This window comes from Peromyscus californicus, unplaced genomic scaffold (genome assembly GCF_007827085.1).
Source record: "Peromyscus californicus insignis strain IS unplaced genomic scaffold, ASM782708v3 Scaffold_10__1_contigs__length_136768540, whole genome shotgun sequence".
Lineage (NCBI taxonomy): Eukaryota > Metazoa > Chordata > Mammalia > Rodentia > Cricetidae > Peromyscus > Peromyscus californicus.
In genome coordinates this window covers 92,355,323-92,373,030 of record NW_026294391.1, presented here as the reverse complement: position 1 = coordinate 92,373,030, position 17,708 = coordinate 92,355,323, and the positions used below count along the sequence as shown (strand labels likewise).

General features: G+C 45.3%; 1 protein-coding gene across 6 annotated transcripts in view; it reads right to left on the bottom strand.

Moving 5' to 3' along the window:
* The window catches only part of Tmem164 (transmembrane protein 164), a 174,171-nt gene that overhangs the window by 33,820 nt on the left and 122,643 nt on the right, over positions 1–17,708 (bottom strand). For all 6 annotated transcript variants that reach the window (XM_052737316.1, XM_052737280.1, XM_052737324.1 and 3 more), the window contains one exon: positions 12,256–12,334. In XM_052737316.1, coding sequence (XP_052593276.1) covers positions 12,256–12,334 — 79 coding nt within the window. The remainder of the gene's footprint in view (positions 1–12,255; positions 12,335–17,708) is intronic.

Sequence of the window (17,708 nt, the reverse complement as noted above, 5' to 3'; positions counted from 1 at the left end):
CTTCTCAGATCCCACATGGTTTGGCTACTGCGATTCAAGTGGAACTGGCTACTCTTTTCACTTCTGGACAACTCAGCTGTCCTCCTGTTGCTCTGACCATTCCTGCAATCTCCCAACAGCCCATTTCCTCTGTCCGCCTTCTGCATTCTGCAGGTTGCTTTACTCCAAGCGTTTTGTTTTCCAGGTTCCCTGACCTCACCAGCCACCTGGCTACCCTGGACCAACTCATCCATTACAAAGCTTCTATCACTGCTTCTATACCGATGATACTGAAGTCTACTACCCCTTCCCAGAACTCCCCCCAAATAGCTCCAGACCTTTCTATCCTACTGTCTCCTGGACAACTCAGCCTGAATAGTTAGAAGCACCTCAAGCTCAACCATGTCCTTTCTGCTCCAGATGGAACACTTGTCCCCTCCATTCATGTTGAAACCTCACTGCCAACGGGATGGCGCTAGAAGTTGGGGAAGTAGACGGTAGAGCCCTTATGAACGGGATCAGTGACCTTATAAAATAGGTCGCAGAGGACCTGTTCATCTGGGGCACATGCGTGAATGTAGACAGACATAGGCACCCATGAAGAAAGGGCCCTCACCAGACACTACATCTGCTGGTCCTGGATCTTGGGCTTCTCAGCCTCCAGAATGGAACCATAAATTTCTGATATTTATAAGATATTTAATACCTGGCATTTTTTTGTTATAGCAGTCAGAAAAAAATCACTTCCTAAAATACGCTCCTTTCTGTGCCTTTTCTCTCTTAGTAGAACTCTCTCCCACCCTGTCACCTAGACCCAAATCCTAGAGGGCTTGTGGACTTCACCGTCTCCCTTGCTCCCACAGCATTTCAATTACAAAAATGATTATTAACTTAATCAATGTTTAGTATTCATTTAGTGATTTAAAACAAATATCCAAACTTAACTTGCTCTCCTGAGATTAAAAATGTGTGACTGCTGCCACCTGGTGGTGAAATACAGATAAACATCTGCTAGCTGTGGCAATTAAGGTCAATGGACATCTTAAAAGTGTAAGGAAAAAGGCACATAAAGGAAAATGTAGGCTGGAGAGATGGCTCTGTGGTGAAAAGCACATACTGCTCTTCCTGATACTTAGTTCAATTCCCAGCACTCACATCAGGTGGCTTACAATGGCCTGTAACCCCAGCTCCAGGGGGATCTCACACCTCTGTCCTCCATGGGCACTTGCATTCATGTGTACATAACTCCCACACACACATACATAAAATTAAAATAATAAAAAATCTTTTTTTAAAAAAAAGCAGAATGGTGGTGGCACAAACCTTTAATCTCATCACTCAGGCAGATCTCTGTGAGTTCAAGGCCAGCCTGGTCTACAGAGTGAGTTCCAGGACAGCCAGGGCTATGTTGTTTCGAAAAACAAACAACAAAAAGGAAAATGTGCTTTCCAGCTGCCTCAGTGAGAGACACCTCCAGAAAAAAGGCAGTGGCCTTGAGCTAATTTACAAAGAAGGGCCTGGAGCCCACCGGGGAAACATTGGTGTGTGTGTGTGTGTGTGTGTGTGTGTGTGTGTGTGTGTGTGTGTGTGTACAGCAGATTGGTTGTTTCAAAAGGACTAAGTAATAGGGTCAGAGTCCGAGTGATGGGAAACAAGGTCAGATTGTAAATGATCTTTAATGCCACATGAAGGAATGGGCATGTTTAAAAAAAAAAATCCTAGGTGAGTTACAAGCAGTGGACAAAATCTAATAGATCGGCTCTTTTAGACAGCTTGTTCTGATGCTATGAGGGACAGAGTTGGTGGAGGGCAGGAAGGGTATGGGGAGGTAAGAATGCGAGTGAGAAAACAAAAGTAAGCCCCATCTTAGAGAATGAGAAACTCTACTAGGCTGGAGGCCGGGGGGGGGGGGGGGGTGACAAAATGTGCCAGCACTGCTAGGGGTTTGAAGTCCAAACTTCTGAACTGGTCAGTGGAGAAGATGAAGCAATGGAGGGGACTGAACTGGAGGGAAACGGAGGACGGCAAGGAAGGAGGGCCAAGTTGGGAGAAGGGTCTAAAAATGAGGAGTTTGGTGCTGGCCATAGTCTTTTCAAGTGCCCATGGTGCTTCCAGCTTGTACCGCCTGTCCACAAGCAACTCGCCTCTGGCGTGGGTAAAGCAGAGCAGCCCAAGGAGCAAAGCTCAGCCAGAGCGGGAGAGCCAGGTAATAGGAGCATCTGGCCCTGGGGAGAAATCAGCATCTCAAAGAGGGGAGCAGAAGCCGCTAAATCCACTGCTAATCATGCAATCTGTCCATACAGGGCTCTGTGGCTTTAGAATTGATCAAGGCATAATCCTCACCCCCAGAGCCTACAGTCTAGTCAGAAGACACAGATGTAAATTCATAAGAGGCAAGAGAATAGTGGTGAATAATAATAACAGTAGGAAATCACCAGACGACGGGCTATGGACTTGGCAAGCACATCAGCTCCAGTGATCTTCGTGACAATCAAGAAGGTAGGTCCTAGTACTACCCCAGCCTGCAAAGTGACAGACAGACAGAGACCTCAAAGCACTAACCCCTATGCCAGAGTCCATTAGCAACTGGCAATATTAGTTTTTTTTTTTGTTTTTTTTTTTTTTTGGTTTTTCAAGACAGGGTTCTCCTTTCCTGGAACTCGCTTTGTAGACCAGGCTGGCTTCGAACTCACAGAGATCTGCCTGCCTCTGCCTCCCGAGTGCTGGGATTAAAGGCGTGCGCCACCACCGCACAAAAATATCAATTTTTGAACCCAGCGATTCCGTGGTGTGTGGAAGCCAGCCTGCCTGCCCCTTTTCAAGTACTGGAATAAACTCCATAAAAAGTACTCCTCAGTTTTTGGTACCATGGACCCTTGGGGCAGTTGAAGAAACGTAACTATTCCTTCCTCCCAGAGTACACACACACACACACACACACACACACACACACACACACACACACACACACAAACATATGGTGGGTCTTGAGTAGCCAGGCGGGTCTGGGGCGAGACTCACTATGTACCCAAGGATGACCTGGAACACCTTAACCTCCTGCTTTCACTACCCAAGTGCTGGGATTACATGCAATGTGGTGTTGGCGACCGAACCCAGGGCTTCATAGAGTGGTAGGCCGAGTCCTCTATCACTTGAGCTACGTCCACAGCCTTGAATAAAAATGTTAAGCACAGGACATAGAGAAGTACAAAAGAAACCAATCATATTACAATCTGGTTATCGAAAGATTTTCAAATAGCAAATATGCAAAGTTTTAGGCACTGATAAATATGAATGCTTTTCTTAGCTATCTGCAGCAAACAGTAACACAAGAGGAGAAGATCTGTGGTTTACATTAAGGAAAATATGCTTGAGTGCTGTAGGTTTAACTGGAGTTAGTTGCTGATATTCAATAACTCACTGAAACACTTCATTTCACTTGGAGTTAATCCAGATGATATAGCTGGGTTGGTTTTTTTTTTTTAATTCAAGGTCATGGGCCCCAGGTGTGTGAGGCTCCCATAAGTCTAGGGGCGGTGTGGAGATGAAATGAGATCAAGATGCTACAAGCAAAAGTAAAACAAAAGTGTGTAGCACACAGACAACAACAGTCAGCTTAGAAGACACACACCTTCCCTTAGGCATATGTGTGCGCGTGCAATATGGGGCAGGGGGTCCGGTCTCTCATTCACTCCACTCTCGAACCAATAACAAAAGAAAAACCTCCCTGTACTTCAGGGGCCCCAGATGTAAAAAGATACCCCGAGCCACCTGCTCAGCAGCCTGCAGAAGGAGGGGAGCAGGAGGGAAGGAGGCAGTCAAGGGAGGGGGGCCTGGGGTTTCAGTCTGTGCTTCCTGGAGAAGGCTGCAGCTGAGGGGGGTTTAGAGAAATGAATGTTGTCCAGGCCCGGGGCTGGCAGGGAAAAGGCCATTCTCAGCAGAAGCTGCCGCACTGCCAACGCACACAGACATGAACGGGAAGCTCGGGGAACACACAGGATTCTGGGATGGCCAAGCCTTAGACGGCGAGGAAGGGGCTGAAACAGATGCGGTAGAGAAAACTTAGAGGCCGGGTTATATGGGGACCACTGAAACTTTCTACATAGGGGAACACTTGAGAAGTGCCTTTGGAATCCAGTAGAATGGAGGGTTAAGGTGAAGGGGAAACCACTGGGAGGCAACTGTCACCACTGAAGAAGGTGATGAGCCAGCCGCAAGGCTGGGCCCCAAAGAGTGGCTCCAGAGAAAGCAGGAGCTGCTATGATTATTTTAATGATAGCTAGCATTAATCCTTCATTATACCTAATTTATACATGAAAACATCATCAGAGGGAAAAAACACAGTACATACAAGTTTTGGTGCTGCCTCAAGTTCCAGGCACCCACTGGGAGCCTTGGACTGTACTTCCACAGATAAATAAGGGAGGGTTACTACTACATGTTTATAGGTCACCACAGAGGAGGAAAGGCCTTCTTAACGCAACTCAAAAGTCAGAGGCCATGGAAGTGAAGACGGACAACTTAAAATCACATAGAAATTCTGCCCGATCAAAATCAAGCACAAATAAGGTCAAAAGACAACATAGCCTGGGACCATGTCTGCTATTCATATGTAAAGAGCTATTGGGATTCAATGTATTTAAGGACTGACAGAATACAAAAAAAAAATGAGCACATAGGAGAAGCACAGAGTTCAAAGAAGGGAAACCAAATGCAATCCCAAACATATGTAAGAAGGGACTGGGAGTGTGGCTTAGTGGTAAGTGTTGGTCTAGCATACATAAGGCCCTGGGTTCCATCCCTAGCAAGGAGAGAAAGGTGAGCAGACTGCAAACAGGTTTCTAAAGTGCTCAGCTGCACTCAAAGAAAAAGAAACTGAGAAGAAAATTGCACTGCTATACTATTTTGGTTTGGGTTTTGCTTTTCACCCACCAGATCGGCAAAAATACAAAAGACTGGAAAAACACTGTCCTCGTAAATCTGTGTGGAAACAACCCACATGCACATCAGTCAATAAACTGTGGTCCACTCTTGTAAGCCCATGTCACTGTTTAAAGGGAAGAGGCCTCCACCCACAGCCTCGCGTTCAAATGATGCCTCTGCCCTTGACTAAGCATCCCTTTCTTTACAGTACTCATCTCCGTTTTACCCTATTTCTGTAACAGATTCATTTATCTCTGGGCACCGGCTCACAAAAGCTGAGTAGGAAGAGGTACTGTCTGAGGTTTGCTCACTAGCACACCCTAGTGGCCAGTGAGGAGACTGACAGTGAGGACACCTCCCTACAAGTGTTGTGATGAAATGAGCTAACGCTGGAGGGAATCCCGGCATTAGCTGTGCTAGAGAAAGTACTGTCATTCTCACACCAGATTCAACCATCGCTGTTACGGAATATTAAGCCACCATAGAGAGCAAAGGGAAAGAAAGATACCTGCGGGCCTAGCTGAAACAGTTCTCTAAGCTAAAGCACAGCAACAGACACACGAGCGACAGCGACAGCGGCAGCAGACATGCTGGTTTTGCGTATTTGTCTTAAGACGGGGTAAAATCCTTTTTTTCCACTTCCTTGTATAGTTATCCCTTGATATCCAAGAGGCTTGGTTCCAGGAACCCACATAGATACCAAAATAAGCACTGCTCCAGATGATTATACAAAACAGAACAGTGTTTACACATAACATACACAAACCTTCCACATAATTTAAATCATCTCTCGATCATTTACAATACCCGAAACTGTATAAACATTATATTAAACGTTGTTATACTATATTGTTTAGGGAACAATAATGAGAAAAAAGTCTGTACATGTTCAGTGCAGACAATTTTTTAAAAAAATACTTTCAAATAAAGTTTGACTGAACCCAGGGACATGGAAGAAACAGAACCCGGGGCTGGTGAGATAGTTCAGTGGGGAAAACTCCTTGCTGCCAACCCGAGGACCTGAGTTTGATCCTCAGACCTACCCCCCAGTTTGGTGGAAGGAAAGAACCATATCGGCAGGTTGGCCTGTGACCTCCACATGCATGCTGTGACACACATGCATGCGCATCAATAAAGAAATAAACGTAATAGAACCCGTGGGTGCAGAAGGTCAACTGTATGAAAGGAAACCATGGAGGGATATGCAAAAACCCAAAGTAGTTGCTACCTGTATAGTGCGGGCAGGAATAGCGTGGATGGAACAGGATTAGAAAGGTCATTTTTAATAATACCAGTTTATGTATTTCAACTACTAAACTAAGGTTTGTAGATTTTATAAATGAACTTGAATCTGGCAACAAAATCAATGTGTATAATAAGCCAGCATTATGGTCCTTCTTAAAACTTTCACTGCCTCCCAGTGTTGTATAAACAACCTGAAAAAAAACACAAAACACACAAAAAAAAACATGGCCAACCTCTAATGGTTCACAAAGCCTTTTATTCCTGACCCACCTGCTGCTTGGGTCCACTGTCACACGCCTTCTCCATCACTCTCACCCTTGCCGCAATGCTATTGTACATGCATGACATTTTGTCCAGCCACAAGAGTTCATGGCCTCTACAGCTTTATGTGCCCTGTAAACTCCCACTTAGCCTTCCGATCTCTATTTAAGTGTTACTTCCTAAGGGGAACACTCTCCCCCCTCCTGAGCCCCCCAGACTAGGTCAGCTTGCTTTGTCCTACGCTCTCATAAGCGAGAGCTCCCTTTCTTTACAGTACTCATCTCCGTTTTACCCTATTTCTGTAACAGATTCATTTATCTCTGGGCACCGGCTCACAAAAGCTGAGTAGGAAGAGGTACTGTCTGAGGTTTGCTCACTAGCACACCCTAGTGGCCAGTGAGGAGACTGACTGAAAGAAAGCATTTTATATAGAGGAGATGAATGAATGAATGGGTAGATGAGACCCTAGGGACAAGGATCGTCCTAGATTGTACCTTGAGTGACTTTGTGATGCCACTAGATAATGTCAGAAAAACAGAAATGATGGAGGGGAAGTGAAAAGGGTAAAATCATAATCAGGCTGAAGCAGGTGTGCTGGGAACACTCAGCAAGAGCTGGGGATGAGTTTTAAAAAATAAGCCTCGTGACCCACCGGCACGATGTCTCAGCAGGTAAAATGCGTCCCCTACAGGACTCACAGTCTGAGTTCAATGCCTGGAAGCCTCATAAAGCTGGAAGAAGAGAAGCAACTCCTGAAAACTATCCTCTTGCCTACACATGCACACACTTCCCACCCCCAATACCTATCTCTCCCTCTCCCTCCACACAAACACAAATAGAATGATGATGATGATGATGATGATGATGATGATGATGATGATGACAGTAACAATAATAATAAACAACTTCTCAGTCCCATGAATCAGGGCTATGGGTAGTGGCAGCAGGCGGCCTCACACTGACTGACAGTTAAGCTACAAAAATACACAAAATGCTGGCAGAATCTTGAAGAGGGAATGTGCCTGGAACAGACCTCTTGGGAAACAGACATCCCAGAGGATTACAGAACAGGGCCTTGGGAAGGACGCTGTGAAAGCATATCAGTGAGGAGAGCAGACCAGAAGAAAGGGAGCCTTGGGAAGGGCAAACCCAGAACCTTCCAGAAGGATGCAGTCAACAGTGCCCACTGCCCCAGGCTTCCTGTTAGATAAAGACTGGTTATTAGGTTTAGTCAGACGGGTGTTGTTGGCAGCCTTTGGCATTTCTGTGAAGATCCTGGTAAAAGAGGGAATGTGGGATTGCACTGTTATAAGGAATAATGGAGAAGGCAGACTCCGACAGAATGGATGTATGTACTCCACAAAGTTCCTGAGCTGATTTCTAGTTGTAAATCATTTCTAATCATGATACGTATTTCAAGTGTTGAAAAAACAGCCAGGAAACGAAAGCGATGCTTTAATGAACATTATGTGGATTGCCTTAAGAATAATATTTTATTTTTTATAGTCAGTAGATTCAAGGACATATATTACATTCAGAGTAATAGATGTTCATATGAAGAAGGCAAAAAAGTCATCATACCTAAAGAAGTAAACATTTGGAAATATTATTTACATCATGCCATCCTCAGCCTTTTGATATCGTGGCCTCTACAAAATTCATGCTAGAGAGCCGAGTCAGAAAAAAAAAAAAAACCACTTCATAATATTTTAAGTAAGCTTATGAGTCTGTGCTGAGCTGTACTCATAACTATGCTTGGACTGGACAAGTCTTTACATTTTTTTTAGATGCTTGAAAAGAAGGAAAAAGCAAAGACAGAACTGTGCGGGGTTTAATTGTTTGAAAAACCAGTTTAAAAAAAAAAAGCAAGAAAGAAAGAAGGAAGGAAAAAGGAAACACTGTCTGGGCGGTGGTGGTGGGTGCCTTTAATCCCAGCCTGTTCTACAGAGTTCCAGGAAAGCCAGGGCCATACAGAGAAACCCTGTCTCGAAAAGTCAAAACCAAAACCAACCACCCCAAAAAAGAACTGAAGAACTGAGGTTTCCCCACGAGGTAAAAAGATGTGACTGGCCACTATCAGGATCACCTCTTCGTCTGAGATGGAAGGCGGAACATGAGCATATGAAGCAGTGTGCTGTGGGTAAAAGCTAAAGAAGTGGAGAGAAGTGTTAGAGAAGTGCCATATATCAACTTCTGTTTCCTCAGTCACGGGCGCGGGCAGCATTTTGAGCATACAGAGAATAGGACATTTGGATATAGTAGGCAGGACACTAGAAGAGGGTGGGAAGGTTTCTACATGACTTCCAGGAGCAATGTGTGGAGGATCGAAGCAAAATGAGAAAGACCTGAGCAATGGTGTTGACTGGAAATTATAATAGGGCCTCGGAAGCCTCAGTGCCCTTCACTGGAATCACTGGATTTTCTCCACTAGGCCAAGACCAGGCACACTACAAAGGGACTGGAAACTGTTCCCAGTTATAGGCAACAGGGGGACAGAAAACTCTCAGGAGCTTGGGAAAGGAAAATTCCAGTAACTGATCATGGTGGTACAAGCTAAGTGGGAAGACACGAAGCTGGAAGGAGAGACGTTACCCACCAAAGAGATGGACGTAGCTGTATATTATCTCAAACAGAGCAGTCTCGGGGAAAGCAAGACCCTGGTAGCTAAAGAGAAGGCAATGTGGAAGCCAGTGCAACTTTACAGGCCCAAACCGTGAGAAGGTAGCGGTGCAACTAACATTTTCTTTGAAAGAGGTCGCTCGGAATGCTGCTAACACTGCTATGGAAACACTATGAACCACGGGCCCCAGACTTCCGGGCATGTGAGGGAAGTGAACAGGTGACCGCAGTGGAGAAAAGGAGGGTGGAGAAGGGCTGGGGATACAGCTCAGTTAATAGACTGCTTGCCTAGCAAGCACAAGATCCTGAGTTCGAGCCTAGCACTGCATAAACCAGGCATGGTGGTATGAATAGGTGCCTCTCACCCCCAACTCACACATAAGGTGGAGATGAGAGAATTAGAAGGAGGGGGAGAGGAGGAGGGGGAGGGCAGGTGGTAGTGATAAAAAGAATGATAAAGGGCAAAGCATGTTCCCCTGAAGTCGAGATGGAACAATGACCCAGAGGAGATAGTGGAGTTACCAGAGAACACACGGGCAGGGCGCACTACACTGCCTTGGGGAAAACATAGGCGTCTTGGTTCTGTAGGAGCTGCTGGGCAGGTAGGGGCCCGTGGAAAAGAGGAAGGAATGGAATTCCCACTCAATACCCTACACCCGAGCTCCAGGAACAGGAACTTTGTGCTCCTGCCAAGACTACCAAGCATTTATTTCAGGAAAATTCCTAGAGTCTTGAGGAGAATAGAAACCTGAAACTATGTTTTCTTACTTTACCAGGGACTTCGCGTCTCATCTCTCCAGATTCATGCCTCCTCCTGTAGGGGTAGAGCCCAAGGATCAGGACCAAAAACAACGCTAGCCTTACTTGGGAAGAAATTCATGGTTTTCTCTTCATGCTCACAATTCCTAAGTGAACAGCAGATGGCAGCAAAGAGTTAGAAAAGGAGCGGAGCCCTGGAACTCTCCACCATCCTGAGAGAAGGGAGAGAACCTTCAAATTGTATGGGTTGCTTAGGTGCTCTCGCCCAGACCTGGAGTGAAAAGGACATCATTCTTCCTGCCTTGCCAGCTAAATCCTCACCAAGCTCAGGTGACAATGAGGTATTAGCAATAAAAGAGCATACCACCTCTTCTTACGGTCCTATTGTGCATCTCTTGAGTTAGGGACCTCGGATACTAGCAGCATTTTCTCTAAGAACGTACAGTTATCTTCCTGGAAATGGTGCAGAAACGAAGATGAGTTGACCTTTGGAAATGGCATTCTGTTTCCACACTCCCCTCTGTAGCACCCACCATGCTGTGCTGCAACGCTCTACGTCCCCCTGGGTCCCCCATTTACAGCTACGGATGCCTGACACGTAGGAGGTGCTCAACAAATCCACACTGAGTACATTGTTGAACCGAAGCAGAGGAGAAAGGACGCACACAGGACAGAACTTCCAGGCTGATGCAGTAAAGACAAAGACAACTGGCCTTCTGGACAGTACGGTATGTGGGAGAAAGCCCCAGTCAAGGAAGTTTGGCTACCCTGGAGTTCTAGCTTTGTTCCTTAGAGCAACGGTTTTATCCAATGTTCTCAGCCTTAATTTTCTTGTCCATAGGAGGGTCCATCAATAGACTATTTAAAAGTGTATGTAAACAAAACATGTACAGTATACATATTCTGCACAGAACAAGTAGTCATTAAAAAGGTAGTTGCTATTATTATTTACTCTTGCTAGCGTTGCAGATTCTCATCAAGTGGAAGAATAAAAAGTAGAAACTGAAGACTCAGAATCCCTATTTCCTCAGCTCAGCTGCCTCAAAACACATAGAAACCGACCCAACAGAGGGCTGCAGAGAATCAACCCTGTTTAGAGGGTATGACATCCTGGGCTGTCTCTCCCCTACCCCCTACTCCCACCCCAGAAGGAAGAGCATTAACTACTCAGTATTTTCCATGGTAGACCAATGTCACCCAGCTACTGGATAGCTTTTGATGGTGAGCACAGAGTACAAAATCATTTTAATGACAAGCAAGTGGATTTGGCCATACTTCCAAGCACACATCTCAGAAGAAAGGAACAATTAGTTACCTATGGGCTGGGTGTTCTGGTTCCATTCAGAATACATGAACTTCTGAGATTTGACTACCATTAGACTGTTGCCTATGCCCCCCCAGGAAAAAGCTGAGGAACAGCAGGAGTCTCCTGGATGAAGGAATGTTAGACTTCTCTGGAAGCTCAGTAGGGAAAACAATACTTTCAAATCAAACTAAAGGGAAGAGTTCTCTGACAGAGTGAGACCCCTAGTGGCATCACCGGGTTAAAGCAGCATCAAAGAACGTGGAAACAGACCTGGTGGGGCCAGGGAAGAGGAGATAAATCTGAATGACAAGAGGCATCTGAGCCCAACAGTACTTCAAGAGTACCAGCTAGTGAGCTCAAGGCCCCAGGTGGCCTCGGGCCATTTTGAAAGTGATAGAAATGGACCTTTGTGGTTGGTCTCCCAGAAAAATCACAGCAACCAGGACAGCAGCAACTGGTGGTGAGGAGAGAAGAAGAAAACCCTCCAGTTCTAAAGGCTTTCGGGAAGCCACAGAAGGCACAGGAACTGTCCTGTCCTTCTGTCTACAGCAGAGATCACTAGCGCTTCAGATTCCTTCGCAGTCTGTCTCTACTAGGTCAGTGCTCTCTCCTGCTTGGCTAAAGTGACATCTGTAGCCCTTTCTTTTACTGGAAGGATGACATGTTCGCCTGCCGCTTTCTTCAATCCCATGATCTCCTATTCTGGGCACTTCTCGCCCCTTTCAGTAGCTTTTCTGGTTCTGAGACCATGGATACAAAGGACATGAATTCGAAGTCTCTTGATAGGGTGGAGGACTTCCTTCTCTCCTATTCTGAAGTGCACACTGGCGCAGGGGAGGCAGAAGCACAAGAATGACACGGTGTGCTGGGTGCCATACAAATCCCAGGCCACCACCAAGAACCCCAAACCTAGGTTCTGTGTCAAGCAGTCAGAGGTACCATGCTCACCTACAAGGGATGCTCTGAACAGCCTCCAAACTCCTTGCAGGCCTCTTTCATGCCCACTACCCCAGCGCCTAGGGACCAACAATAAGCATGCTGTAGATACTCAGCCAAGCAGCACCCCCAAGATCCTGGTGGGCACCCAAGAGCGTGTGACTCCTCCAAACAGAGAGAAAGGGAAGGTGTGGAGATTCCAGAGGTGTGTGATTTGCTGGCCTTACCTCCTTTCCAAAGCAGGTAGATGGGGACCACGTAGAGCATAACATGCTGGATGTAGTATATCTCCAGTTCAAAGGGGAGCTGTGGGGAAAAGATGGAGAGACATTTCAGAACAGATGGCCTATTAGACTCTGCTAGACACCCTTAGCCTTTAGGCCCCACAAGGTGGTGGCAACCTTGACATTTCATCCATTCACCTCCCTTCACAATTCAAGGAAAAAAAGAATGAAATGCATGAACTTTCGTATCTCAACTGGCATGTTCCTAGCTGTGTTTTATAGAGTACATGGAAAACACTTTACCAGAAAAAGTGTATTAAAATTGAACGGATGTTGCATATGGCAATATATCCACTCAGAGATTCACCATGAAGACCACTGGTGAATGACAATGGACCTCAGTGGTTTCTGCAAAAGTGGAAGCTACTTTAACATGGTTTATATAACGCTTTCTCCATGTGATCTTAGCCAAAAGGCCGAGAAGTGATTACAACGCTTTCTCAAGTGTTCCTTTCATAAAAACATATTTCTGCCAGGCAGTGGTGGCACACGCCTTTCATCCCAGCACTTGAGAAGTAGAGACAGGCGGATCTCTGTGAGTTCAAGGCCAGCCTGGTCTACAGAGTGAGTTCAAGAACAGCCAAGGCCACCAAAGAAACCCTGTCTCAAATATAAATATACATGTAATACCGCATTAAAAATAATAATACTCTGCAGAATACATCTGAAGGAACAACCTTATAGTCCCTATAGTCCCACTCCTGGAAAGCAGACGGCAGAGGATTTAAAAATTTACTCCCCATTTGACAAGAACATTCAATGGAGGATTTTTTAAAATTTTTTTAAAAGATTTATTTTTTTATTATGCATAGTGTTCTGCCTGCATGTATGCCCACATGCCAGAAGAGGGCACCAGATCTCATTGTAGATGGTTGTGAGCCACCATGTGGTTGCTGGGAATTGAACTCAGGACCTCTGAAAGAGCAGCAGCCAGTGCTTTTAACCTCTGAGCCATCTCTCCAGCCTCAAAGGAGGATTTATTAAACTCATATTCCAAATGTGAAAAAAAAGGAGTCCTAGGTGTGGTCAAGTCCAGATCTAAGAATAATGAGTTCCTCCATGGGATACTTGGGTGTTGGTTGAGGGTTTACCTTATTCTAGAGCTGGGCCAATTCTGGCATAGTTTTCCAAAAAGACCTTCCTTGCCCTCCCCACATCCAACACTCTCTCATCCCTTTTCTGTCTCCCTCCAGACAGAAGTGCTGAGAGGATGAGAAAGAATATGATAAAAATATGCTGTATGAAATCCTCAAAGAATTAATTTTTTAAAAGATCAAAATGCAAAAAAAACAAAAAAACAAAAAAACACAAACAAAATAAAACTCAGTGCTGGCCTGTCAACTCTGGAGAAAAAAGAATTTTGCCAGGCTATTCATCTAAGGCAAATTCTCAACCCTTAGTGTACTTGTGCATGTACGCGTGTGCGCGTGCGCGTGTAATGTACACGGAGTCCAAGGCAAGCCCAGGAGACAAGAACTCCAGGGAAGGTGTCAGCTGCTTTCCTGCTCCCTTCAGTGCAAGCACAGGATCAGGACTGTGTGCTAATGCGAGGAAACAGTTAGAGGCACCCAAAGCACATGAGGCCAAGGCTGCCTTGTGCCAAGAGCTGAAACCAGGACCTGGCAGCACTCCCAGAATGGTAGCCGGGCCAGCAATGGACCCTGGACACAGACAATGGCTCTGGCTCTTGACTGCGGAATTACACACTGAAGGAAAATTTCCCAGGGGCCGAGCTGATACCCAGCTACTACTTTATGTTCACAGAGGAATGTCTAAACCCAGAAAAGAAGACACGGTTTCCAAGCCAGTCTGTAGAACATGCTACAACTGGTTATGCCATCTGTCACACAGTATCACTAGCAGAAGGCTGGTATGGAGGCCTAAGAGGCTCCGATGTGAACCTAATTGATATGGTTCAGAATGACTATAGTGGTTCTAATTGGGATATTATTTTATGCTTTTCAAATATTTTTATGCCATGAGCTATTCAATCTCTCACCTTTGACAGATGAGGAACCTGAGGCACAGAGGCAAAAAAAAAAAAAAGTGGGGGGCGGTGGTAACTGAATGATTTCAATGAGGTCACCCAATAGTAGACAAGGAGAAAAGTATCCCAGGAAGGTTCAGCTCTCTGGGTACAGGCACAACACTGACCACTCTCCAAAATGAGCCTGAGGCCAGGCTGCTGTCCCATAGCATGGTGCACAAAGCCAGATCAAGGTCATGTGTCCAACAGTCCCTGTGAACTACCATGCAGTTCCTCTGCCCACCTGTACCCTGACTCATGTGTCCACACCTCCTGTAGAGCCCTCCGAGAAAGCAAAGCATCCACCTGCATGTCCTGGTAGGTGGCTGTGCACAGTAGCTTTAACCTAATGCTTTTCAAGCCTGTTATACCTGTTTTCTAGATTTGACTCTGCTACTCAACACACCTGTGTCTTTGGGCAAGTTACCTAACCTCTCCACTCTATTGCTGACATTAATAAAATAAAATAATTGTGGTGTTCTAAGATGGGTTCATAATTTTTTTTTTTAAATTTAAGACTTGTATAGTGCTTCTTGTGGGCCAGGAACTACTATTATTAAAAAAAAAATTTTTTTAACTATCTCCATTTTACAGATAAGAAACTGGGACTCAGAAAGGTTAGATAACTTACAGCTCATTATGGAGGCAGGATTCAAATGCATGCAGCCTGATCTCAAACAGATAATCTCGGGCAATATATAGTCAGTCTTCACTCAGTATCTTTGGGGGACTGGTTCCAAGATCCAACTACCATATTCCAAAATCTGATGTTCAAGTCTCTAACAAAAAAGTAATGTAGCCCTTGTGTATAACCTATAAACATCTGCTTAGACATTTTAGGCATAGGGGGAGTTTCTATTCCATTTTTTACTTTTACTTTTATTTTATGTGTATGGGTGTTTTGCCTGCATGTATGTCTGTGCACCATGAGCATGCAGTACCCACAAAGGTCAGAAGAGGTCATATGATCCCCTGGAACTGGAGTTATATGTGGTTGTGAGTTGCCATGTGGGTTCTGGGAACTGAACCTGAGTCCTCTGGAAGAGCAATCAGTGTGCCCTTAATCACCTAACAATCTCTCCAGCTCCCTTTAATTACTAATTCCTTTATTTATTTTATGTGTATATGTGTATGCCTGAGTGTACATGTGCACTGCCACCGAGGCCAGGAGGGCACCAGATCTTCTAGAAATAGAGCTACGAGTGGCTATGAGCAACCCAGTACGGGTCCTGGGAATTGAACCCGGGTCTTCTGAAAGAAAAGTGCATACTCTTAACCACCGAGCCATCTCTCTAGTATCTGCCTAGATATTTTAGATCAGGTCTGGCCACACGCCCCTTAAGACAACTATAAATGCAGGCCACACATGTGTAGATCACAATGTCATGTGACAATGTCAAAAGGTTGGATACCCTTTAAGTTGTATATAGATGACTTATAATCCCTGATGTAAATGTAAATGCTGAAAAAAAATAGTTCTCGTACTGTGTTGCGCAGGAAATAATCACAACAGTCTGTACATTGTTTAGGATAGACTAACACTTCCGATACATGCAATGCAGTTGGTGAATCTGCGGATGCCAAACCTGTGGCTGAAGACCTCTACTCTGCCCTGCTCCCACTGGCCCTCCCAAAGCCTGACACACAGAAGGCGCTTATGCAGAAGGCCACTGTTTTCAACTAGAGTGGTGACAGTGGGAGGAAATATGGGCACAGCAACGGGACTAGAACATGTCGCCATTTGTCTCTCTACATGGTTCGGTGGCCCAGCCCCTTCCTGTTCAAATGACTGGCACCTTCACAGTCTGCTCTGCCCGCTGTCACTCCAGCATACGTTAGAGTGGCTAACCTTATCCTATAATGAAGGATTCCCTGTTTCCACCTGTTCAAATGCATGCAGTGAGGGTTGCCTTGCTCCTATTCAAGAGTTCCCCATAATGTAATGCCACAAAGGGAGCTGAACTGAGAACAGATGCCAGACCACAAGGGCTAGGCAGGGGGAAGACATTAAAGTAGACGTGTGGGAGCATGAGGAGAGACAGGGAGAACAGAACTGAGAGCTGTAAGACCAGCAGACTACTAGTAGGAATACGGGAGCAAAAACCAAAACACACAACAACAATAAAGAACAGAGCCAGACGGCAGCTGAAAATCCAGCACTTACCACTTAATAGCAAATGATACTTGCTAAGCACTTCTATTAAGTACTGTGTGACGTGTTAAGTAAACTTTTCTGCACTATTATAACATTTTAATTAGTGCAAATTTCCCAGGAAGTGGTTGTACACGAGGAAATGGTTAGACACATCTGACAGATAAGAAAGACGTAATGGCTCTTTTTCCACCACAAAAATCCTGGGGCTACAGCCACGGCCTCCTGACACTGATGCAACTCAAGATCCAGAGCAATAAAAAAGGTTTTGAGCAAAAGAGATCATTAACTTTTCTTCTCACTTCCAAGTCAAGATGATTTTCAGCTTGGGGATGGGGAAATGATCTAGTCCTTTAGAGTCAGACTGTATAAAACATTAGAAATACGGAGCCTGTTCACAGCAAGGTCCACAACTTGCTCCCTTCCACCTCACAAACCTGATGGTCACACCATCAGATTCTGCTGTGGAAGTCAAGCCCCTCACTGCATCCTCCATCCTTGGTTACTACAATCACCAAAAGATGGCCCAGACATCCAGGTCACCTGGAAACACCTGAGTTCCAACTTCCCTATGTCTCTGTCCCTCTCCTCATCGGCCTCGTTTCTCAGTTTTTGAAATCCTCCTCTATTCTCTGGGTCCCTCTGGCCATCACGAGCACAATCCCTTATATTCTCAAACTCTTCTCTGGACAACCCAATCCCTTCTTGTTTTAACAAGTACTTCAGTCTCTCCATGAAGATGCTGATGTCCTCACTGCCCTCTCAGTTGACTGCTGTTTCCCTCCCATGCCACTTCATGCAAGTCATTGTTCTGGTGATTGAGGTTCCTTCTCTAGCAGAACTACTCCTAAGTCAGTTGGAATGCGGTCTGGACTGCTAAAGAGTCGGAGAAGGCGAGAAAAGACGCAAATAAGACAAGCGATCCACACGTATAACTGGGTTATAAAATAGGTGCACACACGTGTATTGGATGAAATTCTGAAATGCACAGACATCCTAACACTTTCTTCAAGCGCACTAAAATCACACCTTAAGCCCTCCACTCTGCTGATACCACCCTCTTTCAAGAAGATGGAATGGACGGAGAGTTGGAAGCTATAACTAAGAGGTAGTGGCAATATAGAGGCACAATTGTTAACACTGGGAAAGCCTAAATATATTTGTAGACTGGATGTAGATGAGGGAAGCAGAAGGAGTAAGGGCAGGAGGCACTAGACA